The sequence below is a fragment of the Polypterus senegalus genome, chromosome 7 (genome assembly GCF_016835505.1).
Source record: "Polypterus senegalus isolate Bchr_013 chromosome 7, ASM1683550v1, whole genome shotgun sequence".
NCBI classification, from domain to species: domain Eukaryota; kingdom Metazoa; phylum Chordata; class Cladistia; order Polypteriformes; family Polypteridae; genus Polypterus; species Polypterus senegalus.
The window spans coordinates 69644105-69672088 of NC_053160.1; the positions used below are offsets into that span (position 1 = coordinate 69644105).

Genomic DNA, 27984 nt, shown 5'->3' on the forward strand with positions numbered 1-27984 from the left:
AGCGAGAGTGTGCCATTGGACAGTGATAGTGAGCGGACGAACCAGCCAGCTGAAAGAGGGAGGTCAGCGCAGTCAGGAGTCCCATATGGAGCGAAGGATTGGCGATCGAGGGATGGATCACGGCCACTGATGATGTGGAAGAGTGGGTATGATTGTGGAGGAGTCCACGCCAGGGACGACTGCATAAGCGAGAAGGAAAACAGGAGGACTACCGACCCCAAGTGGTCTGGCAGACGCCGGTGGAGGCAGCTGAGATGGGGGTTGGTAGTAAGAGGACCGCGACTGCTGAAGTCTCTTCAGCTGAGCATGCCTTGGGTGAGCTGGAGAGACTGGGAAGGAGCTGTGCTTGGCTGGTGTGACCCCAATGTCTGCTGCTGGATATTAATTTCGTTTTAGCCTTGTTTTAACTGTTTGGGATTTTTACCTTTTTTATGGATTATTTACTGAAACACTTTGAGAGCACTGCACTACTATGGGCACTGTTTTTTTGTTGTTTTTAATAAAAGCACTATATCCCCTTTGCACTTCCTTATCGTCCAGCTCATCTAGTTACATTACTGATGGTGTTGGGTTCAAGAGGCTCCCATAAGTGAGATGGGAGCATGGAGCAAGACCCGCATCGTCACAGAGACAATAAGCAGGTGTTTGCGGTATAGAAAAAAAAGAATGTTAGGGGCAGGCGATGAGCTAAGTGGTAGGGAAGGCTTTCCTTTATTGTTTTGGAGGTGTGCTCCATATTCCGGATAATAGAGTATAAGACAGGCACCATTTGTTACCGAACAAAGACTCCATGTAAAACATAGAAAACTGTAGTACTTCTGAGTTGGGTTTCTTTATTATGCTGGTTGTTACAATATTATATGAATTAATTAGTTTTGTTAATACTATATTATATTTTATTTTGTAAATAAATGTGTCTATTCGCTAATCTACAGTATAAAATTTTTAAAGTAGCTGTTCTATTATCCGTCTTTTCTCTTATTCATCACAGCCTCAGTCCCGACCCCTAACGGATAATCAAGGTTTTACTGTATAGGTGACTGTGACCAGTCTCATCATGGCAGCCTTGTTATAAAAGATTGCTGAGTGATTTAAAACAGCATTCAGATTCTGTAGCAATATAAAGACATTTCATAAAAATCTTTTCTTTTAAATACTCTGTTAAGAAAATTATGGTTTTGCCTCTGTTCTCTTAAACTCTATAATGCATTTCTTGTCTGACAGTGATTTGACAATGGCTTTATTTGACCTCCTCCTTTTAAAGACTCTAAAAGCTTGAATTAAAGTGTCTGTTAGGACTTGTATGAAAAAGACAGTCATTGCACAGTACTTAGTCATGTTTAAAAAAGCAGAAGATTTAACCTTTTAAAGTCTGAAAGGTAAATATGCCAAACATCAAGCGTTAGTGTATGCTTTAATTACTTGACCAGTACCACATTTTAATGTCTTTTACAGTTAAAAGAATTATTGCTAAAAATATAATAAATGCTTACTTTAGTTACTATTCTTGCAAAGTGTATGTACAGGTTGGTAATCTTATTTATAGGCTCAGAGCACAATTACCTCCATTGGTATTGCTAAGTGTTCAGTTTTTCGTGTTGTCTTTCAATATTGGGCTTAGTAATCTTTGTTAGTTAACTCTGCCAATGAATCCATCCATCTGCTTTCAGGATCCACTTTTACCATTAATTTTACAGTCCGTGTTTGTCCTACATGGACAACCCCAACACCTGGAACTTTAAGGCAACAGTGCTAAACAAATTGACCTCTCCTGCTATCTGTAGTATATATTAGAAATAGCTGAAACTATGTCAAGCATAAACTTTGTGTCTGTGTGTCTAGGAAAAGGTTCATCTCATGCTTTTATATAGTGTGTGTGTGTGTGAGAGAGAGAGAGAGAATAAGAATATGTTGCAATGTTTTCTGAAAGCAGTATTTCTCCAGTTGCAGGGATTGATTGGCTGCTTTCTGTGGGGCACCTGCTCCATTTCTTACGTTGCAGAGGGTCATACAGTACTTTAATATAAGGGATATTTTGAAAAAGTGGTTTACCTAAGGTCTGTCAAGTGTAAAAAAGTAATTTGTCTCTTTTTCAATTTGTAGGAGGATGCTGTGGAAATACGGCCAATTCCAGACTGTCCAAAAGAACATACAGGCTTCAGAATTCATATCAAATGTCAAGTTGTAAAGTAATAATTAACTTATTGCTTTTACTGGTAAAATAATGTACTTTGCTTTTGAATGAGATCTGTATACTGTATATCCTTATTTGTGGCTATCACTTTTATATCTAATTTTAGTGTACAGTATATTAATGTGTATTGCAGTTTGAACGTTCAAAACTGATTTGACAATTTTGAAAGTCTACAGTCTGTGTTGCCCTGCCCACATGCTACAGTGCAGTATTACCTATGTTGCCATCCATTAAACTAAAGCAGTTGAGAGAGAAGATCGTTTGTCTTTTACATTGTGGGATGCTATGGTGAGTGGTTCTTTTCCTTTGCAGGAGCAGTCCAGGGAGTGATTGTTTAGCTGTAAACCCCTACTACACACAGGAGTTCTTGAAGGCAAATTTATACTTCTGTTGAATTTTAATTAATGTGTTTGCACAAGCTGATGTATTCAATGTAAAAGCAGAGAAATGTGTGCTTAGCAGTATGTGTCTTGTTCTGTCTGATGCACCCAGAGGTCCAGCAAGAATTTTGAGCCAGAAAACTCTGGGAAGATTGATTAGTTACTGGTCAAACAAATTGCATAGTTTTTAACTCTGTGTGTTGCCAGTGGTTAGAATTTTGTCACCACAGGTTTCTGTTTTATATGTTTGCTGTGTAATTACATGTTTACAAATTTAAAGTCTGAAATAATTAAATACCTTTGTTATAAAATAAATAACTAGATTCAAACTCTTACTTACAAACAATATATTTCAGAGATTAGCAGAAAATTGCTAAGTTAGCAAATGAGAGAGGACAAAATTTTAAAGTAGGGCATAAGAGGATCAATTGTATATTCAGACTCAGGTTTAGATGGAAAAGTCAGCCCTTGGACAAGTGCACAACTATTTGATGTATTTAAGAGTGTATACTCTTAAATGTATATAGCTGTAGATTCAGAAGGAGAACTGTAGTGTGGAATTCCCAAATGGTAACAAGATTATTTATAAAAAACGTGTGTATTTAAATTCTGCTGGTCTTATTCAAGTAAGAGCTGCAGGATTTACCCACATCTTTTAATCAACAGTTCGACCATCAGTGTTTACTGTTATGTAAATGGACAGTTTAAATGTCAACATTTAGCATGATTCAAATGGCTTGAAATCAATATTGTTCATAAATCATCATATTGGTTTATGACAGTACAAATTAACATTTTGAAATTATCAGCAAATGTTAAGAAAAAGTACTAAGTACTAATAATGAAAGCAATAATTATGCGGAGGGATGGTTCTGAGACTAAGGATTTGCACTGGTATCCCAAAGATTGCCGGTTCGAATCCCCGTAACTCCCAAAAGAGTCTCTGCTGGGCCCTTGAGCAAGGCCCTTAACCTTCAATTGCTCCAGGGGTGCTATACAATAGCTGACCCTGCGCTTTGAACCCCAAGGGTATGCAAAAACCAAGTAATTTCCTTTGGGATTAATAAAGTTAAAAAAAATAATAATAATTTACAATGTGAATTGGCATCATTATTACTTATAAATTTTGTTTTCCACTTTACAATTTTAAAGAGGTTGTTCTTTAATAAGTTGCTTTAATACATGTTTTTATTTTAATGTCATGCAGCATTGGTAGTAATCAATATAATTTCTTGCTAATTTCAACTACATAAAATATTTTAATTATAATTAAGATGTTTTTCTCACAATCTAAATATTATATTTTAATTATAGGTTTGACATTGAAATAGAGCCATTGTTTATAACCCTGGCCTTGTATGATTTAAAAGAAAAGAAGAAGGTAAGCACTTTACTTCAGTTAGACTCTTTGTTTAAAAACTGAAAAGATAGTCAGGTTATAGTTTAATTTGGTGTTTATTGCTTACTTATCCAGATCTCATTATGCAGCATATAATGCTGTTCTTTGAAAGGAAAAGATTCAAATGTGTCAGATAACTTTTTTAAGTGATAGCTCATTTTTGCTGTTGTACTTCATGCATTATAGAAGCAAATTATATACCTGATCTAATTAATACTTAATATTTAACAGTGTGAGATAAAGAATAACAAGAGAAGTACAGTACTGTACAGTATTTTGAATATGCTAGTCACCCCTGTTTTATGAGTTTGAATTTAACTTTCAAGAGAAGAAAAATGTTAACAAATGGGATGTTAAAGAGTTAGTTATTGAATATTACACAATATAAAGTTATTTAGAATGGAACAAAAACATGTCACTTTGTACGCAGTTTTTAAATTTTATTCATTAGTTTTCTGTTTTGGGTGAGTATTGTCAGTTATGGGGGTTTGATGATTTAGCACTGTGTTAGCAGTTAGCATTTATTAATGCAATTTCAATTTTTTTTAGATTTCTGAAAATTGTTACTGTGACCTGAACTCTGATCAGTTTAAAGGATTCCTTCGCTCTCATGTACCATCTATTGCCCCCTCCAGCCTTGCTAAATCTGCTATTTTTTCCATTACATACCCATCTCCTGATATTTATCTTGTCATCAAGGTAATTTGCTTCATTTTTCTTCTTGCCTATGTTAAGAAAATGACATTGATAATTGTTAAAATTATATTTCTTTGTAACATGATTACATTAGTAACTGTTCCTTTAATGATTGCAGACAGTTTTGTTGTAAAAGGCCTATTTGCACTATATGGCTTCCACTGGCTACAAATACATAATTAAATAAAAAGAGGAATGAGCAGGTGAGCAGGACAAGTCAAAATATTTGGTTTATTAATTCAAAAATAAGCGAGAGGAGACTGAAGGAAGAAACACAAAAAAATATGTAATTAATGGGAATGAAAAGGGTTGCCCCTTTGGGTCCACCTACCACAGGTTGCAATATCCTGGATAACCATTAGGGTGACTCACCAACACTTGCCGGAACTCTCAGTAAAGAAGCACATCATTTCTTCTGTCTGATCTCACATTCTTTTTCACAGGACTCTTACCACACTACTTCCTGCCAAATGAGACCTTGCCCCAGCTCAGATCTTGTTAACTCAGTATGGCTTGGCTTTTAGCCCAGTTGTTCTCTGCAGACACAGATTGGAATTATCCCTATTGGTACCTACTGCTCTATTGTGGCCTCTGGACACAATTTTACAGAGTCCTCTTGAACGTCCACAGATAGTTTTAATAAATTTCTTTGGTAACTTACGGTATCACAGCACTTTGTCATGTATTAAACTCAGTTATTAGGTCAGAGATTTGCGACTGCTCCTGGCCATTTCTGAAAGTAAGAATTGGCCCCAAAAATCCCTTCTGATGTCTCTTTGTTTTTAGCTGTCAGCATTGAGGAGTTCATGTAGTCAATGAAGTGAAAACTTCCAGAACAACTTTTGCTGTGACATCTTTATGCTCGCTGTCAGCAAGCAGGTGGAAGGGTTCTTCATTCTCTAGTCTACTTTAAATTTCTTGAGATGCTTATCATTATGTCTTATATCCCCAGCTTTTTGCAATAGAGTCTTCTCCAGTTCTTTGCAATAGCAGAGTCCCTTCTACCCCAGTCAGCACTGAGCAATCCATCACATCATAACTGACTTCATTTTAATCTCTCTATTATATAAAAAAATCTTGGGACGAGACTTTTTACCGGCGACGAGATGTAATCTTTTGAAGAGAGACAAAGAGACACTTTGGAAGAGAGACAGAGAGACTTTTGAAGAGAGATCTTATTAAGAGAGACACTTTCACATCCCGCGAGACAGGCACATCACGTCATACAACCTTTGTAAGCAAGTCCCATGATACACATGCAGAGCAGGTTAGAGATAATGGAAGTAAGAAAATTCAAAAGTCTCAAAAAAATGAGTGAAAAGATCACATTGGCACAAACAAACGGAAAATATTACTTGGTTAAATAATGGAAATGCGAAAAGAGATCTCATAGTGTTTGAGGACAAAAATACAGGTGCTGTACAGGCTTTTAAATGTTTAAAGCACCGCCCAAAATGCCGATCACTCGGAACGAGATCAGCAACAAGCCAGTAGCTGATCGAGCAAAGAGGAGGTAAAAAAAACAACTTTTACTTGTTTCCCACTGTATCACCACTGAAGAGGGGTTTCAGAGGAGCGACTGCGTCACCTTGGTGTGCATTCAGTCACACTCTTTACAACGGCGCATGAAGGGGGGTGGGAATTGGAATGTGAGCGAAGTTCAGATAATATTGCAGGGAAGCATGTAGCGCTGGAGGGCTGGGGAAGGGGTAGACGAGCGAAGCCCAGATCCTGCGGCGAAACAGTAGCAGCAAGCCAACAGTTGATCGAGCAAAGAGGAGTTAGAAAAAAATGTATTTGTATCCCATTGTATCACCGTTTAAGCGTGGTTTCGGAGGAGTGAATGTGTCTCCTTGGGGTGCATTCAGCCCCCCTCTTCACAACGGCGTGAAATGCCGACGGGGGGAGGGGTTAGTGAGCGAAGCGAACATGGGCAAAGCCCCCAAGTATTTCTAAAAGACTGAAAATGATGGTGTCATCCAGGCATTTCATATACAGTGATACCTTGAAATACGAGTTTAATTCGTTCTGTGACCGAGCTCGTAAGTCGAAATGCTCGTATCTCAAATCAGTTTTCCCCATTGTAATTAATTGAAATGAGATTAATTCGTGCCAGCCCCCAAAAAACCACCCCAGTTTTTTGTTTAATGTTTTCACCATAAGAAAAATGTATTTATAATGAACAAATATTACAAAATAAAACCTAATGCATAAAAGAGAATCTAAAGAAATAAACAGATGTTGGTGAAGCCGATTAGCGTACTGTAATGTTTTTTTCCTTCACTTCACTTTTGCTTAACTTAATTTTCTTCTTCACTAGTTTTTTTCTTTTTTGCCATGCTTTGTCACTTTCACTTTGTCACTTTCATTCTCAGCGCGTTTCAATAGAATCCTGTCCAAGGAGCTTTGTTTAGTCCTCCCCTTTAGAATGTTTCTGAAATGAGTTAAGCAAGTGCCATTAAATTGCACCACTACGTGATCAGTTGCAACTTTTTCAGGGTTTCTTTTTAATAAAGTCAAGTGTTGGGCAAGTGTCATTAAATAGCGCCGATGCACAATCAGTTGCAACTTTTTAGGGTGTTTCTTTTCAGTAAGTCAAGGGCAAGTGTCATTAAATAGCACCGCTGCACGATCAGTTGCAGTTTTCAGGGTGTTTCTTTTCTTTACAGTTCGAAACGTTTTCCCAGATTTTAAACACTTCCTTTATCTCACTTTAAGAGATAACCTCCTCCGCGATACCGATCTCCTGCAGAACCTCCGTATGTTGCTGCGTCTGTAGTTCTGTCAACTCCTCTGTTGTCAGTTTCTCGGAATGTGTGGCGACAAGCTCTTTGATGGCTCATATTTCGAATTGTGGCTCGTAACTCAAGGCAAAAAATCGACCTAGTGGCGGCTCGTATCTCAAAAAACTCATACGTTGGGGCACTCGTATCTCAAGGTACCACTGTAATTGTAAATTTCAACTCTCAAGTAGTGGAAGTGTCGTTCATTTTCATATTCTCTCAACTATTTAGTCTGCATTTGCTTTTCTTTTGTAATATCTCCTCAGTGCAGTGAATTATTTATTTGGCTTTATGGTATTCTTAGCGGGAAATACTCAGTATAAGATGATTTATATCAAAACAAAGATTGTTAACACATTGTTACAGATGAGGAAAGCAGATGGAAAAGCTTAATGCAGTGTAAAATAGTACAAGTGTTTGATATGCTAAAATCTCACATTTATGCTCACATCATAGATTCATTTTAACAGATACTAATTTTAATAGATGTTGATTTAATTACTTTGGAGTACTGTAAATAGCTAGTAATGTTTGTTGTAATAAACATCCATTTCTAATTAGTGACGAGTGCCATACTGTGTCATGTAAAAACAATGAGTGAGTCTATGCAGTTGTGTGCTTTGTAGTGCACTTATGTTTACACCAGAAGTATCTCCTGAGCCCAAAATTTCCATTATAGGCTCTGACAATTTGCAATCCTGCGTAATGTAATAGAATTAGTTGCCAATGGATGAATGATGATTAAAACATGCTTCGTATTTCTGATTTAGATTACCATAGACTCTCGAGTATTAGTCGATCTTCGCAGATAAGTCGAGTGTATTTTTTAAGCCATAAATTACGAAATTTATTATGACCCGCGTATAAGTCGAGGGTAAAACTTGGGTTTTTTCATGGCCCGTTGTCTTAATAAGTACGGTCCTCTCACCAATACCTGCTACAGTTCGATTCCCCGGCATATCAAATGTCATTGGCGTTTCATCCATGTTACCAATGTTACTGGGATCAGTCATGCCTTTTTCTTTGCTTGATAATAAATTTATGAAAGGAACTGACCTTTTCTTCTAGATTTTTCGGCAGCTTCTGCGTGATTTTTGTTTGCTGACGAAGGCACAGCCCATATCTGTTCATAAACCGCGTACACCTGCCAGCCGATGCTTGAAATTCCAACAAAGGCTTATGTGGTGTTATGGGTCCACAGATTTCTTAGCAAAGGCTGTTTTAGTTTTTAAATAAATAATCGCCACGCTCGCGACTTAGCGAGCCGCAGGGCGATCTGCGGTGTGGGCGTTTCTCACCTAGTGCACAGGTGAGGGACTGCCCACATCCGTGATTGTTCCTGTGGCTAATGTGCTGCAGCTGCTATGTCCTCTCTGCATATAAAGAGAAGCGCGAGTCAGTTAGAGAGGAAGGAAAAACGGAGTTAAAAAAAAAATGGAGGGGGCTGGAGAAAGCAGGAGAGAGAGAGAGGGGGAGAGTGGGTGTGCGAGTGGGCGAGCGAGTAAATAAGTGCTCGCAGGCGTGGAAGCCAAAACGGAGTAAAAAAAAAAAACAAGGAAGTGAAAGAAAGACAGAGGGGGCTGGAGAAAGCAGGAGAGAGAGAGGGTGTGTGAGTGGGCGAGCGAGTGAACGAGCGCTCGCTGGAAGCTGTGTGGTAGCCTGGGTGCTAGGCCGGGTTTTTAAAAGATTGTTTTTCTATTTTATTGATTTTTAAACCTCTACGTTTGCTTTGTGGATTATTTATTTAATGAAGAGTTCTTCTGAATCACTACACTGTTTACTTTGAACACTGATTTAGATTGTTTTAAATAAAAGCACTGTACCATTACCCATATTCTATGGAAAATTGTGTTGTCCCGCGGATAAGTCGACACTGTTTTTTTGAATGAATTTTAAGGCATACATTTTTTCGACTTATACGCGAGTATCTACAGTAATCAAATCATAAAATACATTATATTTTAATGTATGTTCTGTCTTTATTTTGTTGCAGATTGAAAAAGTTCTTCAGCAAGGAGAGATTAGTGATTGTGTAGAACCCTACATGACACTGAGTGAGGTAGCCAAGGTAGGAGGTTTTTGTGAATAATGTTTGCCTATGAATTTGTGTATAAAGGAAAGTGTTTTAACCCTCCTGCAGATAAAATAAAATAAATGAATAATTTTTTTTTAATATAACTAGAAAGATTGGAGTATGTTATCAATTATTTAGAATGAAACCTGTCATTTTCTATTTGAAGGATAATTCAGTAAATTTGATTAACAATTACATTTTAATAATTAAATTTCCTGTAGCCAGTTCCAATGTTAATTGGATTATTTAACTGTTTTTTTTTTTCACAATTGTGGTGCGCTGTCATTTGCTCTTGTTAATTGAATCAGGATTTATTAATTTTATATTAAAAAAATATCTACTGAAGTGCCTTTCAGTTGTGGCCAGTAAGTTATCAGTCCAAAAAGAAAACAAAACCTACAGTAGAGACTGTACCTGCACAAACATTTATATATAGACATTGCTCATAAACTTGGTACCAGTAAGTGTTTATCCAAAGAATTTTCACAAAAAACATACTACTTTTTATGAGACTCTACCATTATTGAAGGAAGTCTTAGTTGTCCTCTTCAGTGTGCAAACGTAATTCTCTCTCATCCATATAGATTTGCACCTAATAACTATCATCCTAAAAGTTTGACTTACAAAATTGATTTGATAATGGTTCTTATGCTTTGGCTAGGCATTTGCCATGCACTTTCGTTTTAAGCACTTCCATCCATCCATCCTCTTCTACTTATCCGAGGTTGGGTCGCGGGGGCAGCAGCTGGAGCAGAGATGCCCAGACTTCCCTCTCCCCGGCCACTTCTTCTAGCTCTTCCAGGGGAATCCCAAGGCGTTCCCAGGCGAGCCGGAAGACATAGTCCCTTCAGCATGTCCTGGGTCATCCCTGGGGCTTCCTCCCAGTTGGATTGGCCGGAACACCTTACCAGGGAGGTGTCCAGGAGGCATCCTGATCAGATGCCCGAGCCACCTCATCTGACTCCTCTCGATGCGGAGGAACAGTGGCTGTACTCTGAGCTCCTCCCGGATGACTGAGCTCCTCACCCTATCTTTAAGGGAAAGCCCAGACACCTTGCGGAGGAAACTCATTTTAGCCATTTGTATTTGCAATCTTGTTGTTTCGGTCACTACCCATAGCTCATGACCATAGGTGAGGGTAGGAACGTAGATCAACTGGTAAATTGAGAGCTTTGCCTTACGGCTCAGCTCCTTTTTCACCACGACAGACCGATGCAGAGCCCGCATCACTGCGGATGCCGCACTGATCTGCCTGTCGATCTCACGCTCCATTCTTCCCTCACTTGTGAACAAGACCCCGAGATTCTTGAACTCCTCCAGTTGGGGCAGGATCTCGCTCCCAACCCCAAGAGGGCACTCCACCATTTTGAGACCTAATCAAAGCAGATACATTTTTCTGCCTTTTCACACCCATAGTTTTTACCCTTTTTGTCAGTACTTGAAAATCCAGCCTTATACAGAGCTTCTGTGAAGCTCAGTATGTATTGATATACCATGGTGTAAGATAAAATAGTTGGTGACAGATGAAACATCACATAATTTTACTAGGAGGAGGAAGAAGAGGAGGTTGGGCGCATGCACTGATTACAGAACGTTGCTTCACCCAACACACAGCAAACCACCTGGATTGAACTAGATACCTTTAATGTAGGAATGCAAAGCTATCAGTATCTACCATGCTTTTTTCCTACAGCACAATATTAAAGATTAATATTAACAACTATGGAATTGAAGCCGTTTCATTGATAATCTCTATACTTTTTCATGTTTGTAACATCGGTGTAGTATCTGTGAGTTCCATACTTTCTGGATCTGCAAGAATTCCTGCTAAGAAGAGTTCAAAGACCAGTGGACTTAAGTCCTGTTTAAATTAGATACAGATTTGAATATATGTGCAGGATTGTTTTAGTTTATATTATTATTCTGCTGTTGGGAATCGTTTTCTTTATTAACCAGTTAGACATATATATATATATAAATATAAAGTGGACATTCCCAGATACAGTGTACTGTATATGAATATTATTTACAACAAGTGTTGTGTATATGTTGAGGAATTATTATAAAAAAAAACATGTCACAGCCTGCTGCTTTGATGTACAAAAGACTTACTGATCTGTATACTGCAGCACTGAACTTGTTCTTAGAAAAATATACATAGAAAATTTGAAGACCCCAAAATTTTGTTGGAACTTGTGCTCCCTCTGCTGGTACAAAAAGAATTAGAACTGCAACATTGAATAAACTGGATTTATGTAAAACATTACTGTACTTTGTTTCTCTGACTTTGTTTAATAACACTTAATGGTTTTGGGTTAATTGAATTCACCATATATGTTAGTTATATTGGGCCAAAGTTTTATATATATATTCCAAATCTACTTGTTTGATTGACTGATGTCAACTGTTTGTTTTTGGTTAGATGCAAGAACCTTGATAAACCAGGTTTTAAGTAAAATAAACAGTTAACATTATTATTGTATATTTAGCCATAATAAAATATTTTTTGCCTGTTGAACATATTTTATCATTAAATTTTGAATTTTCTTTATTTCTAGAACAAAGACAAGCTTGAAAAATTAAAACATCAGGCTGAATCATTTTGTCTGAGACTTGGAAAATATCGAATGCCAGTAGCTTGGTCTAGTGTTAATATTATGAATGTAATAAGCACTGCCACTATTGACAGAGACATTGCTGACATAGATGGCATAAATGGTAAGTGACCTCTTGTGAATTTTTCACAATTTTGTTTAAGCTATATGACGTAGTAAGCACATTTTTTAATTCATGAAACTAGTGAAAAATAGAATATTCAAAGTATTTGTATTCATATCAAGTAAATGTTTTATGTTTTTAATACTTTTTAATATTTTTATTTGGTACTGTATCACATTACTGTACATGCATTTTTGTTCTACTTTTAAAATGTCTTCCATTAAATTCTTTTATGTAAAGAAATTATGTTTTATTTTCAGTTAGCATAAACTTTATTTTAATTTGCTCTTTTAGGAAAAATCACTGGGGATAAAAAAACCTTAGGACCAAGTAGAAAGAATTCTGAAAAAGTGAATCCTTTTGATGACCAGTATAATTTAACAGGGTTCAAACCAGCAACTCTTACCATTAACAGTTTCTGTAAACAGGTACAAAGTTTTAAATTATAAAAACCTGGGGATTTATGTATTTTGTCATATACTGTAGAATAAAAAAATCAAATATAAATAAAAAGCTACTGTGTAATATTTCTTTAAGTAATAATGGAGGGACATATTTCATAAAATGAACAGTTTAATTTAGCTGCTTGCTTTATATTTAGTGCTTAATGAGGATTCGTTTTGTGTTTTCTATTTTCATCTTTCTCCATTGTGTAATTATGTGCCTTTTTTCAATTCTTCTGATCAACTCCAAGCCCTACATGATATAGATATTACTCTTAAAATTCTTTTCTCTTAGGTGTTAAACAAAGGCCTATATTATTCAGTCATGGACGACTTCATTATTAGGCATACTTGGTCCACTTGTGGGCTAGAGAACATCTCAGGAGCACTACACATAAGCTAGCAGCCAAACCTGGATGAGGCATCAAACCATGACAGGGTTCATTCATGCACACACCCACTCACTCAGACAAGGCCAATTTAGAGCTGGCAGTTAAATTTGCTCTCATGACTTTGGAATGTGGTAGTAGAACTGGAGTACTTCTAGGAAAACGCCAGCAAAGAGCAAATGGCAAAGTCTGGAGAATGACTGCACTATATAACAATTTAGAAAATGTACACATGGTGTAGTATTTTGGTGCATTCAGGGATTTGGTCTACTGTTTCGAAAGCTAGAGCATTTTTGTTTACTTCATTAAACACAGATATATTACAATGTTTTGCTTATTGAATATTTTTGTAACAGGGACTGATTAAAAAATTCATAACAAAATGTAATTACATGTGTTAGAATTGTAATGAAGTGCATTTTTAAAATAATAATTAGCAATATTATGCCGATTAAAGAAACTGAAATAGACTTGTGGTGGCAGAAATTGGCTTCATAGGCACCAGGTTTCAACTAAAGTTATGTACAAATTACTTCAATTGATATACTATTATCTGTTGTGGGTGAGAGTTCATATTTTTGTAAAAGTAGAGTTCATATTTCTTAAACATAAAAAAAAAGTGCTTGATAGGCAGTTAAAACTGGTATTAATCTTGTTAGTTGCAATATAAGTTATAGTGTTGTGAAATATTGATTCATTACAATCTGCAGATAATGCAGCCATGAGGTTGTATTTAGTGCAGAGTACATAAAGAGTACGATTGTTCTCTGCATGCAGAAGAGCTTACAGAGCCATGCTGGGGGTGACTTTCCGCTTTCATTCATTTCTAGATATGTCAAGTAACAGTTTGCTTTTGTTGCTTTCATTTTTTTACTTTTACAATTATGAGGATCATTTAACTTATCTGTTATAGTGGCTAAAATAAGTATTGAACATGTCAGCATTTTTTTTCAGTAAATATATTTCCAGTGAGGCTTTTCACATGAAATTCTCACCAGACATTGTTATTAACTCAAGAAATTCACAAATATAAAGAACTCACAACATTAAAGGCCATAAATAAAGGTATGTATAATAAAGTTGAATGACACAGGGTAAATATTTTGAACACTCTAAGAAAAAGCTGTCAAGGAAAGGCAAGGAACAACCTGAAAAAGTAGTTAGAAAGTAATTTCACCTCCTATCTGTACATATTGACATGAGCTGGGTTAGTACACATTGATGGGCTATAGAAAGGTGTTTTGCTACCAAGATGTAATACAAGAAACTTGTCATGATGGGTAAAAAGCAAAAAGGTCTCCCAAGACCTTCATAACCTGATTGTTGCAAACTATATCAATGGAACTGGCACCATTGGGGACATTGCACGCAAGTGGAAGGAACATCACTCCACCATCAAGCAGCCACACACAGCAGCTCCTTGCAGGATTTCTGACCAGGGAGTCAGCAGGATAGTCAGAAGACTAGCACAAGAGCAAAGAATCACTTGGAAAGAGCCCCAGAAAGACTTGGGGGCAGCAGGTACAATTGTTACAGAGAAAACAATAGGCACTGCACTCCACCGGCATGTCCTCTATGTGCGCTCAGCTGACAATGCTCTGTTACTGAAAAAAAGGCATGTTGATGTTTGCTAAACAAAATTTGGACAAGCCTAAAATACTGGAAGAATGTAGTCTGGTCAGAAAAGTCCAAAGTTGAACTTTTTGGCTATAATACTACACATCATGATTGGAGGAGAAATGGTATTGCATACCACCAGTGAATTTTGCAGGTGGAAACATCATGGTGTGGGGCTGTTTCTCATCTCATGGTACCTGCACACTAATTGTAATTGAATGAATGATGATTGGGGCCATGTACCAAGAGATTCTTGAAATGAATCTGTTTCCATCTACTAGGATGATGAGGATGAGATGTGAGTGGACCTTCCTGCAGGGCAAGGATACTAAACATACAGCAAAGGAAACTCTGAGTTGGTTTCAGATTAAGAACACCAAGTTGTTAGAATGGTCTAGTCAATCACATGACTTAAATCCCACTGAACCTCAAGATTTAAAGACAGTCACTTTAGACGAATGGGTCAAAATCACACCTGAGCATTGCAGGCGATTGGTTTCTTCATACAGGAAGTGTCTTGAAGCTATCATTATAAATAAAGACTTCTCCACTAAGCATTGAAATAATGTGTGTGTATTTCCACTTCATTATATACCTGTATTTATGGCCTTCAATGTGGTGAATTCTTTATATTTGTGGATTTCCTGAGTTATTAACAATGTCTGGTGAAGATTTCATGTGAAGAGCCTCATTGAAAATATATTTAAAGAAAAAATGTATACTTCACTATTGCAAGCCACTGATGTGTTTGAAGCATTAATCAGTAATTGAGGTTGAACTTAGGATGTTTTTCTGTTTTAAGATAGATAATTTTGAAAATTCACCAATGCTTTTGAAATGGGAGTTAATAAACTTTGTGCTCAGTTGGAGATATATCAACACAAATGAACCTTTTGTTACAGATTTCCTTAAAGAAAAAGTGCACTAAATTTCAACTAAATTTGCACCCTAGTAACTGAGTTGTTTGATGCAGACAGACAGATATGGTGATATTAGGTGCTTTTCGCATATCATTTGAATGTACCTAAAAATCAATTAGTTTTGGCTGTTAAACTGGAATGGTGTAAAACGTAATTTAGCTATTTCATGAGATTGCCTTTTTCTTCCTCTTGCATAAAAGTGCATATTTAAATTTAAGCAAACATAAACTGTGAAATTTATGGTAATTGGCAAAGTTAAAACTAAGCATTTCAGTTTTCTTTGTAGGAGGGAGACAGACTAAGTGATGAAGATTTATTCAAAAATTTAGCAGATTTTAAAAGGACCTCATTACAGAGAAGAGTGAAAGTCATTCCAGGTAAAGTGTTGTTGCTGCCTGTCTGAAAAAGGTGGCTGTGAACAGGTTACTGTGATAAAGCATATTCTAATACAGCATCATTTACCAAGACTATACTCCTCAAATGTGTGCAATATGTATAGTGCTCCACCAGGAGGAAGAATATACTGGACTGTGTTTATTCCAACCTAAAGCATGCTTCCGTTTCCCATACCTGGGGTTCTTTTGACCATCATTCACTGTTCCTTATCCCAGCATAAACGCCCCTCCAGAGGAAAATCAAGCTAACCATAAATATTATCAAAACCTGGCCTGAGGGAGCCCTCTCGTAGCTGCAAAACTATTTTGAAAAAACAAAATGGTCCATATTTTAACAATTAGACTTAGAGGAACACACAGAAACTGTACTGGGCTATATTAATTTCTGCACTGATGTGGTTACAGAGGATAAACATATACAGGTCTGCCCCAACCAAAAACAATGGATGACCAGTGAGGTTCAGTCTGTTGAGAACTCGAGACATTGCCTTCAGGACAGGGGATAGGGCCTGGTACAGTTCAGCTAGAACAAGTCTGAGGAGAGGCATAAAAACTGCCATCATGGCCTAAAAGAGCAAGGTAGAAGCCCATCTGACAGACAATAACCCAACGCAGGTATGGCAAGTATATACAACAAATAACCAATTACATAAGCAGTACACATGTGCTGATCTGTGCTAATGTCTAATTGGTAGAGGAACTAAATCTTTTCTTTACCTCCTTTGAGGCAACGTTGTCTCATGCTGACACTCTGCCCCCACCAACTCCCAGCAGTGGCATACTAACTTTTCAGGAACTTCAGGTGTGACAGGTGCTCAAGACTTAGTGAGTCCGAGGAAAGCTGCTGGACCAGACAGCATACTTGGCATGGTACTTAAAGCATGTGCCAACCAGTTGGCAGGAGTCCTTACTAATTTATTTAATCTGTAACTGATACGGGCCATCGTTCCCCCTGTCTCAGTTCAGCTGCTGTGGACCTTCTGCTGCTCAACCATCGAACTTTTTTTAGCCTACTGTATTCAAACATGGTAGGCTGGATATACAGCAGCAGACAGAATAACTCTGCAGAGGGTAATATCCATAGCAGAGAAAATCATTGGCTGCTTTCTGCCCTCCCTTGAAGATATCTCCAGTGCCCAATGCCTCTGCAGAACCAGAAAAATCATTAAAGACCCTTCCAATCCTGGCTACTCACTTTTCACACTACTGCCCTCTGGCAGGCAGTATAGGAGCATTAAAAGTAAAACTAAACGATTTACAATTATCCTTGGGCCATCAGAATTTTACATTTTAAGAACTGTTTTTTTTTTTTCTTTCTCCAGCATATATATGATGGTTACTTAGTGAATAATAATTTCCTGTCCGTTATTTATGTATACTGTATATAGAATGTATTCGTTATAGGATGTGTGACGTATATTATTTGTTCGTTGTTGCTTCGTGTACTTGCATTGTTTACAGTTGTAGCTTTTGCAGTTTCATTGTGCTGGAACAATGACAGTAAAGGCTTACTTCCTTCCATCAAACGTGTTGCAGCAACAATCTCATTCAGTTAATGGTTTTGTGAAATGTTTTTCTCCCATTAAGAAAATGCACACAAATTTTTACTTTGAATTCTGTTATAATTGTTAGGAAAAAGCACACTTTTTAATATTTTTGTCCCATATCAGTCATAGAACATACAAAACAGCAACAGTTTTGCTCAGTGCCATTTAGAGGAAAATTTTAGTTGTTTGAGCAGTTGTCTCTCAATAAATTAACTGGGTGAGATGCTTAGCTTAGCAAGTGACCCTTGACTAGACAACCATTTACAGAGTATGTAATGTATGTAAGGATTTCCTGCTAACTGAAGTGCCTTAAGATACTGACAGATAATATCTTAGATAAATATTATCAAAGATAGATGCTTCTGTGCACAATTAGCCTTTGGCAAAATGTTAACAGCTAGAAAGAATATGGAAAAGTTAGTTATTCTTTCTGGCAGTGTACTTTTGAAAGTAAACAAGCCTTTTTGATTTTTTTGCAATAATTGAGATGAGCATGTGCAAAGAGTACTTTTATAATAACCTCAATTGTTATTGTTGTTGTTCTTATTATTATTGCCTTTATTATCATTGCACACAGTACAATGAACTTAGTGTGCCTCCTTCAAACAGTCTCACCAGATTCAAAGGTACAAACGATAAAAAAAGCCCAAACACGTACAAATATACAAAAGAAATAAACATTGACCAGTCATACACATACATTCAATCACCTGTTAGGCAGACTGGATACAACTTTTGGCATTGAGGTTCAAATGACTGTCTCATGGCACAAGTCTCTTGGTCCACTATTGCTTAATTGCATTATTACACATTGGAGGTATTCACATGTATATTTGTATGATGTAAATCTTAAAACTTGATTTAGGTTGGGATTGTGGAGTATCACTATGGAGCAGTGTTCTTCTCAATAATAGCTTTGGATAAAAAGGTATTCTTGAATCTGAATGTACAAACTTTATATATAGGGTATAATAATTCCTTATGGAAACTGGAAACCCTACAGAGGCAATAGGTATGGAAAATTTCCTTCAAGGAGGGCATCTGGTAGCTGACGATCTCCAGAGCCATGTCAGTGACTCTCTGGAGAGCTCTCTTGACACCTGCAGAAAATGTAGTGTACCACATCATAATTGTCGTGGACCAAGAATCCCAAAGCAGATAGATCAAAATGAGTTGTAAAAGCACTTCAAAAAATGCCCGCTAGAGGGGGAGATCACTATCAAATCCTGGATAGTAATGTAGGAAAGCACCTGGTATGTTATATATAAACTTGGTGTAAAGCTATGCACATTTTCACAGCAGCCTCAGACCATGCATATGCACGTTTCTGCTTGGTTTTGTAAATGGGCTGCACCCAGAATCAAAGAAGTGCTACTGTTTCTGTATGGTTTCTCTTTCTTTCTTAGATTTGCATCCATGATGAGGGCTTTATCAAATTCACTGAAATTAATTGCATATTGTTTACAAATTTAAGGTGCTTGATTGTAATCATTCTGTAACAATATAATGGTGCACGGAATGGCCAAACTATTCTATCTACCATGGCTGCTTTAGCGTTGTTAGAAGATTTTGCAAATGGAAGAATTAAAAGAGAGTGCCTATTTTGAGATCATACTGATTTCTTGTGCCATGATAATGACTGGGTGCTAAATCGACTTAGATTTCCAAGAGCTATAACTCTTGGAGCTGTGTGCTGTTAGAATACTACGATGTATACTTGATACCATATTTATAATGAAATGCATTAAAGTATGTATATTAGATTCTACAGGTAAATTGTTAACTTTATTTAAATAATGTATACTGTTAATAATTAAACATGTGGGGGCGGTGGCACAGCAGTAGCGATGAGCTGGCACCCTGTTCTGGCATTGTTCCTGCCCTGTGCTCGATGCTTGCTGGGACTGGCTCGACCCTGGATGGATGGGATAATTAAACATGTATAATGAAAATTTTACAATGTTACTTAAGAGTTTTGAAGAATTGGCATTGGAAACTTACAGCTGGTTTTACATTTATTACGGACACTTATTGTGTAGTGATTGGTTATGTGGAGAAAGAAGACAGAAGGACAGGAATTGAGGGTTCGTACAATGACAGACAGTACTGCTACAATAAAGAAAGACCATTCAGAAGAAAGTCCATTGCTTTAATTGAAATAATATGCAAATGTTGGGTTCGTGAGCTAGTGGTCGGGGACACAGACAGAATTCAATGAATGTTCTTCTGTGAGGGCTTTCTTTATTGCAGACTAACTTTCCGTTTTCTTTCCCCACAACCAATCACCACACTGTAAACGTCTTCATGATAGTAAAACTAGGTATAAACTTTGAATACTGTCTGTTCAGAAATTTTAAGGAACATTAAAAAATCTGTTGTGCATACTTAATTATTCCATCCAGGGTCGCACCCATACAGGGCGCCAGCACATCGCAAGGTGAAGATGAACACATACATACAACTAGTTGTTTCAGTTTAGTATCACCAGATCCCCTAACCTGCATGCGTTTGGAAGGAAACCGAAGCATGCTGAGGAAACCCATCAGGCAAACATACAAACTCAAGGTAGGGAGGTGACCCTACTATTGCGCCTGTGTGCTTAATACATACTTTAATGCATTTTGTCATGAAAATGACATCAAATATACATGTTAGTGTTCTAAAATGTTCAGAGAGCTGTAATAAAATGAACGTAATGTATTCTGTGTGGTGATCATTGCCTGTGCACTTCTGTTGGCGTTAAGAGAAAGCCTTTTTAAGAAGCACATAGGTTCGGGGAACACATAGAATGCAAAGCATTTAATGTGCTACTTTAATTACGATCGGGTTTGAGAAATTCAATTGATTTTAAGATGAAGTTTATAACTTTGTATTTTAATGACACAGATTCAAGTGGAAATTTTGAGATTAATGTCAACATTTCAACTTTAATCTAGACATAGACCTTTTTTTCACTGTCCCTATTTGTTTTTCTTCTCTGTGACCCTAATACGCTTCTGTATGATACTCAGGCGGTGGGATGTGACTTGCCTTCTCTTGTCGACTTTGATATGTGACCACTTTTTTATTTTGGGCACTGTGCGTCTTTCTGAACATGAATTTTTGAGTGCCTTAGTCATGCTGTACCGCTCCATCAATTCCTTTTGTTGCTTATATCACTGCTTAAGCCTACCAAGTAGTACATTTTTCCTTGCCTCCGCTTCACTCAGAAGGACCTCCATTTCGCATTCACTGAAATTGTTCATTTTTACATGTGCTTTTGCCATTTTCTTTTAACAAAGCACTGAATGGAAGTCACTGTTTATTTTAATTTACATATTCAAATAGGCAATATTCTGGGAGGAGTCAGTAAAGAGCTGTAGGCATGTGCATTAATATTCATGTTGATTGGGATTTATAAAGGGAAAGTGCGTAGAACGTTGGCTACACACAGTTTTATGCATCTGAATTTTTTTGTGCGTATACACATTTCTAGTTTTGTTCGTATGCCATGTTATAGTGTGAATTCTACACAAGGCGTTGTACATGTGTCCCCAAATATTCTCAAAATGCTCTTCAACAACTAAGTAGCTACATGGAGCACAAGATGTAAAGCATTTGCCCAAAAACACCGTGACAATTCAATGCAAACAAGTCCCAATCCAAAAAATTTAGAAACATAGCCAAATGCAAAGTATGAACATCAAAATTCCAAAGGCACAAGCACAGCACATAACACATTTAAACTCATCAGTCCCAGGCATGTTATAAATGTACTGCTAGGAACTGTGGATGTCCCTCTGAATTTACAGGGTTGAAATGCAGGGCCTCCTTGTGATTGTCAAGTGGGCCAAACCTCTTGGATGACCTCCCACAAAACACACAGAACATATACTGTACATAGACAAAGCCAGAAATAAAGAATAATGTACATAATCAACATAAATAAAAGAATCAAAAATGAAGAAAGGAGACACAAAACAAGAATTTGAACCCCAGCCATGAAAAGATGCCATGTTAGTACACAACAAAGATACTAGAATTTGTTTTGACAGGTTGGCTTTCTCAAGTGTCTGCAAAATGTAAAGCTGCTGCTGTGCCACCTTTAACAATGAAATTGTGTTTGTTGACTATGTGAGATACTTGAAAATATGAGTTTCCAGAAACTCCTTTTCACTCTGTTTTCATGACACTTTTTTCTTCTTTTAACATTCAGTAAGTGTTTGCAGTCTCCTGTAACTAGATTGCCAAATACAACATATTTTTACTGTGGTTAGAAGTTAGTAGCACTGTAATTAAGTACCATACATAAGGAGGAATGTGCTATTGGTCATTGAATTCATTTGTCACTTATGTGGAAACCTCCTTACATTATAAAACATGCTGTTTAGTGAGTGCTCTTTATTAAAAAGCAATTAAAAATATTGTTTAGTAATGTATATTCTGAATATCCATCCGTCAATCCAATCTTAAACCTTATAATCCAATTCAGGTCCTCCTGGACAATAAGGTTTAGAAGCATTGCACAAGGCAGAAATCGATTTTGATGTGCTTGTCCGTAGTTATTTGTCTGCAGTTGGTAGTTTACTTTTAAATATGATTTATAGGCCTTTCAATCAAATATTTTGTAGATTCTTTCCTTTGATGATTTTGTTTTAGGAAAGAAAAATCTTTTTTTTTTTTTTAAACTGTGATCACAATATTGAAAGGTTATGCTTAATATTGAATATTGTCATTTGACTTTTTAAAACTTTTAAGGAACTATCAAGTTGGATATTGTAGCAGTTCCAGAACCGGTCCCTGGATGTCTAAACCCTGAACTGATTCCCGTGAAGCCAGTGCCAGAGAAATTTGTTCGACCCATCAAGGAGATCCTAGAGTTTCCTTCCCGAGAAGTCTATGTTCCATATACAACTTATAGGTAGGTATGATTTTTGTATTTTTTACAATTGCGAGTCAAAAATCTTTACTACTATTTTTATAATTATCAGAATATGATTAATGTTTTGATTTGGCTTATATATCTGGTTGTATTTTAGGCCTAAGGACAGGTATAGGTGTGAAACGTAACACCTAATTCTGGACACCTATAGCTTTTATTAAATTCTATTTACTTATTTTGATCCTGAGTTGAACTAAGTGGGTACTGATAATGGATGGATAGGTTGATGACTAGATATATTTGTTTTTTTTGGGTTTGTATCGAAAGAGTGACACTTCATAGGAGTGACATAACAAAAGGAGTGACATAAATACCGTATTAAAGTAATGACATTTTATTGGAGTGACATGAGTTACCTACCACACACAACTGAAAGTATGCTCACCAAAAAAATTTGTTGTTGTCTCACCTATCTCCTATGACATGTCACTCCTTTGAACAGGACCATTTTTTTCTTTCATTATACTTTTTTCATAAATTTCTTGTGAATGTTGAAATTTCAAATTTTATTGATTATTGATTTAAATTGATTTAAACAAATTTCTATTAGTTGTCAAAATGTCCACCATATTTCCTGAAAAAAAAACTAATTTGACTGATATCTACTATAGCTATGGTGAAGTATTACTCAAACTACCCTGTAGATTTGTGCAAAAGTTGTGCACCCACATCATGTCAGGAACTGGCATTGGCTCATAATTTCAATATTTCACCAAGGAAAGAAATTGTAGAATATTTAATTTAAATAAAAAATGTATTGATCTTTTCTTTAGGATATGTGTTTATTGTTTGTACTGCAAACAAAGTAAATATGTAAAGTTGAGTTAACTACATTTCTTCAGTATGTTATGTGCCCTTTATGTGCAAATCCTATTAGTCCAATTTCTAAATCCATTTCTTCTTATTTTCAGTCACAGGATTATTCTAGCAGCATCAAGAGCACAATACAAACCCAGTTTAGATAGGGCATCATCTATTTCAAGGGATACCTACTCATGCTAAAGCCAATTTAGATTTACCAGTTCACTTAACATGCATTCTTTGGGAATGTAAAAGGGAAGGAAATTGGCATGTCCAAAGCAAACATTCAAAGAAATAAGGACAATTTGCAATGTTTTCAAACTTGGCAAACAGGTTGGGTATTGAACCCAGGTCCCTTGACATGTGAGGTAGCGTCACTAAACAGTGCACTGCACTACCGTGACACCCATTTTTATAATGCACTAGCAAAATACCCGCGCTTCGCAGCGGAGAAGTAGTGTGTTAAAGAAGCAATGAAAAAGAAAAGGAAACATTTTGAAAATAACGTAACATGATTGTCAATGTAATTGTTTTGTCACTGTTGTGAGTGATGAGTGTTGTCATATATATATATATATATATTTACACACACATACATAAACATATATATATATATACATATCTATACATATACACATATATATATCTACATATATATATCTACATATATACACATACATATACACACACACATAAATACATACACACATACATACATACACACACAAATACATATATATATACATACATACACACACAAATACATATATATATACATACATACACACACACATATATAAACATATATATACATATACATACATATCTACATATATACACACACAGCTATTTCAGATCAGTGCAATACGCTGCTTGTTAAAACGGATAACTCCGCTCTTACGTGCAAGTCTGCGTGGATATTATGAACTATCGTATTTGTTCAAGTTCTATTTAAATTTTAAATAGAAGGAATTTTTATTTAGTCAACAGAAATATCTTTGGTAGGAATGGTAAAAACAGACAGGAATATTATTCGTGAATAAATCAACTCAAACCTTAAACAACTTATAATATTTTGCTCTCCATAAAATTTATCCTGTCTAAATTATACAAGTTAGAAATAAAGTAAGCGTTAAAAGAACAAACATTCACATTTCTTTACTCTTATGTAATTTTATATAAAAATAAACTTAGATTTTAAATATCCCAAAAGATTTTGCTCTCCATAAAAATATATCCTGTCAAAATGATACAAATTCAAATATGAACATGCTGCATAACAAAACCTAGAAATATAAATGAAATGTGTTCTTTCAGCAATAACAAATCAAATCATTCAGTTGTCTTTGCTCATATGTCATTTTAGAGCTGGACGCCTGGCATCTTTTTGGCCACAGGTTCGTTTATGTTTGGTGTGAGGTTCTGTGTTGTGGAGATTCTCAGGATGGATTGCAGGTGCTCATCAGTGAGGCGACTCCTGTGTGCTGTTTTGTTAGTCTTTATCACTGAGAAGAGCTTCTCACACAGATATGTGCTACCAAACATGCACAAGGTTCGAGCCGCATGTAGACGGACTTTTTTTGTTCTTCAAGTCACCAAAGCGCCGTGCAAACTCAGTGCACTCAGTTTATCAGCAAAGTGCGATTTGGGAACACCGTAGTGACGACTTGGTTTAACATTACTTGGCAACAGGGAAAGTGAGGCAAGGTGCACTGGTGCATTTGTGTCTCCCATAAAAGCAGCTTCACTTGAAATCACTTTGTGATTGTGCACGGGTTAAAGCGTCCGCTGAAGTGTCAGATTCTTATTTAATTATGCTGCTTTCTGTATCTTCTGCATTGCATTCAGGTTAACCTGATGTTTTGTCTCATAGTGCCGTCTTAGATTAAATTCTGTAATTACAGCCACATTAGCTCCACAAATGAGACACACGGGTTTAGTAAACATATACTCAGCCTCCCATCGGTTTTTAAAGGCTCTATTTTCAGAATCAACTTTTCTCTTCAGCATCGTGTGAGCTAGCTTCGCAATAACTTGATTAACTCGGTAAGTGTTCGGCAAGGCAGCTGAAGCGCTGCATTATGGGATCTGTAGTTTATTGTGTTACCAGCGCTTCATATACCGGGCTTTAATAACAATAATACAGTATATAAAATGATCGCGGGCGGATATAATTACACGCGGGCGGATGTGGCCCGCGCCCTTGAGTTTGACACATATGGACTAAATAGAACTTGAAAAGATATATTTTTCAAATGTGATCGCAATTCAGATAGAGTTGACGCAGCACTACAGCCTGCATGCCTCAATAAGTCATCCTTCCCTCGCTCTTACTTTTTTACCGTTCATCTAATGAATACACTGAGTATGGCTTTACCAAAACAATCATTGATGGCGAATAAAGTATCCATTATTCGAGTATGTAGATCGGGTATATATATATATATATATATATATATATATATATATATATATATACCCCGCGTATGCAGCGAGAAGTAGTGTGTTAAAAAGCTATGAAAAGAAAAGGGAACATTTTAAAAATAACGTAACATGACTGTCAATATACAGTATTTGTTTTGTGAGTGTTACTGAGTGTTGCTGTCATCAAGGATTTGATTATCATTATTTCTTTCAATCAGGTTCGTATTTGTAGGATGTGTTGTGTTCAAGTTACATTCCGTGTTTGTCAATCGTTGTAAAGATGACAGGTTTCATTCATCGATTCATTTCTTACTGCATCAATAAACAGCTCGTCTTCTTCTTTATCTGAGACCTGACACACTGCATGCACGTTTTTTTTTTACACTGTCTTCCTTTAGTGGGACATTGACTTTTTCCAACGTGTGCTTTGTTTTGGATTTATGAATATGCTTGTATGTATGAGACGCTTCATATTTTTTGCTGCCTTTTCAATTGTGTAATTCGGTTTTGTTCAGCTCTTTGGAACTGTTGCTTTTATCTGTGCACTGCGTCAGTTCACGTGAGCCGCGGTGTACATGCATCGAAGTTTCCCAGCTGTGCTGGTGCCATCTCGTGCTATGTCCATGGCTGTATTTAATGTTACCTTAGTCCTGGCACTTAAAACTTTCTCTCGCAGTTTCGCTGAGTTTGTACCAAACACCACCCTGACCATCTCATCTTCCTCTGCATAAGCACAGTCCTTAACCCGTGAATATTTAGTGGAGTTTGCTATTGGATTGCCGCTGACGGACGGCCTTATATGGGCAGGCACTAAATTACAAACGCCAGCGGCAGCCTGTCTATGAACTTAATTTAAAGTGTAGGTTTACATCGTGCTTTGTTTCCGAAGTAGCAGAAGTCATGAATATGGTTGTATATGTCACTCGCTCGCTTCTTATTGTTTCGCTGCCTTCTCAATTATATAATGCATGTTTTCTTCAGCGCTTTTTTTAGGTCTTCCTGGTTTTCTATGTACTGCGTGATTACGTGGGAGGCGTGATGATGTCACACGAAACTCCGCCCCCACGGCGTTGAAGCTCATCTCCATTACAGTAAATGGAGAAAAACTGCTTCCAGTTATGACCATTACGCGTAGAATTTCGATATAAAACCTGCCCAACTTTTGTAAGGAAGCTGTAAGGAATGAACCTGCCAAATTTCAGCCTTCCACCCACACGGGAAGTTGGAGAATTAGTGATGAGTCAGTGAGTGAGTGAGTGAGTGAGTGAGTGAGTGAGGGCTTTGCCTTTTATTAGTATAGATAAATGTTAAGAGTTAAATGTTAGCCAAGTTGTCTTCTCACAATAACTGTATGTACTGAATCTGCAAATCCTTTTGCATTGCTCATGCATTTTATGAACGATGGACTCATTTGAAAGTCTCTTAAAATTTACAGTAAACTGCCAAATCATAGACTTCTTATCCATTGGTTAAGTTAAACTAGAAATTAATGGAAAACAAGGATGCTTAGGCTTATTTTGTTTCTTTTTTTATGAAGTGATGTACTGTATATACTCACATGCTTTACAATATTTGTCACACTTGACTTTATAAACTTACCCAGTATTCCGTCCTTGGAATAATCCAGAGTATAGTCTTGAGAGCATCAGGTACATGGCATATTCTCCTGTACTGGTGCAATTTAGAGACACCAGTTAAACTAGCATGCATGTTTTTAGGATATAGAGATACGAGTGTACTTGATAGAAAACCTACTTAGACAGAGTGTACAAATGCCCACTAGCAGTATCTAGGTCAGAAAATGTACCTAGGAAACTGGAGTTTTGCTAACCACCTTGCCACAGTAATTCCCAATAAATACTTTTTTTAATGATTCATAACTGCACACTTAAAGATAACTTTACAGTTCTTCTTGAACTTCAGTTCCTTTAGGGAAAAGTAATACATAATACATGTAAATGACTTTAACATGCCCAAATATATTTGACTTATTTGACAAATACAGTTTGTGTATAAGAAATTTTTTTTTAATGTTGTCACACTTTTGAAAACTAACCCTCCCACCCGCTAGTGACACAAACAGATGTTCACAATGAAGGAATGAATACAAAAATGAATACAAAATAAAATCAGAATGTGCACATAGGCAAATACAATTGTTTGTTTTATAGACTTCTAACCCAATGCAGTACAGTCTTTCCTAGCTTTTATTGTGCTTCACCTCTGTTGTCATTTTTCATGCTTGTCCTCTTCCATCAGGCAGTCATTAGTCCAATTTCAGGT

General features: G+C 36.6%; 1 protein-coding gene across 3 annotated transcripts in view; it reads left to right on the top strand.

Annotated features, from left to right (window-relative positions):
* dock8 (dedicator of cytokinesis 8) overlaps positions 1-27984 on the top strand; it is a 229161-nt gene that overhangs the window by 96595 nt on the left and 104582 nt on the right. For all 3 annotated transcript variants that reach the window (XM_039758842.1, XM_039758843.1, XM_039758844.1), the window contains 8 exons: positions 2104-2189; positions 3889-3955; positions 4523-4672; positions 9446-9520; positions 12085-12244; positions 12539-12672; positions 15900-15990; positions 22293-22455. In XM_039758842.1, coding sequence (XP_039614776.1) covers positions 2104-2189; positions 3889-3955; positions 4523-4672; positions 9446-9520; positions 12085-12244; positions 12539-12672; positions 15900-15990; positions 22293-22455 — 926 coding nt within the window. The remainder of the gene's footprint in view (positions 1-2103; positions 2190-3888; positions 3956-4522; positions 4673-9445; positions 9521-12084; positions 12245-12538; positions 12673-15899; positions 15991-22292; positions 22456-27984) is intronic.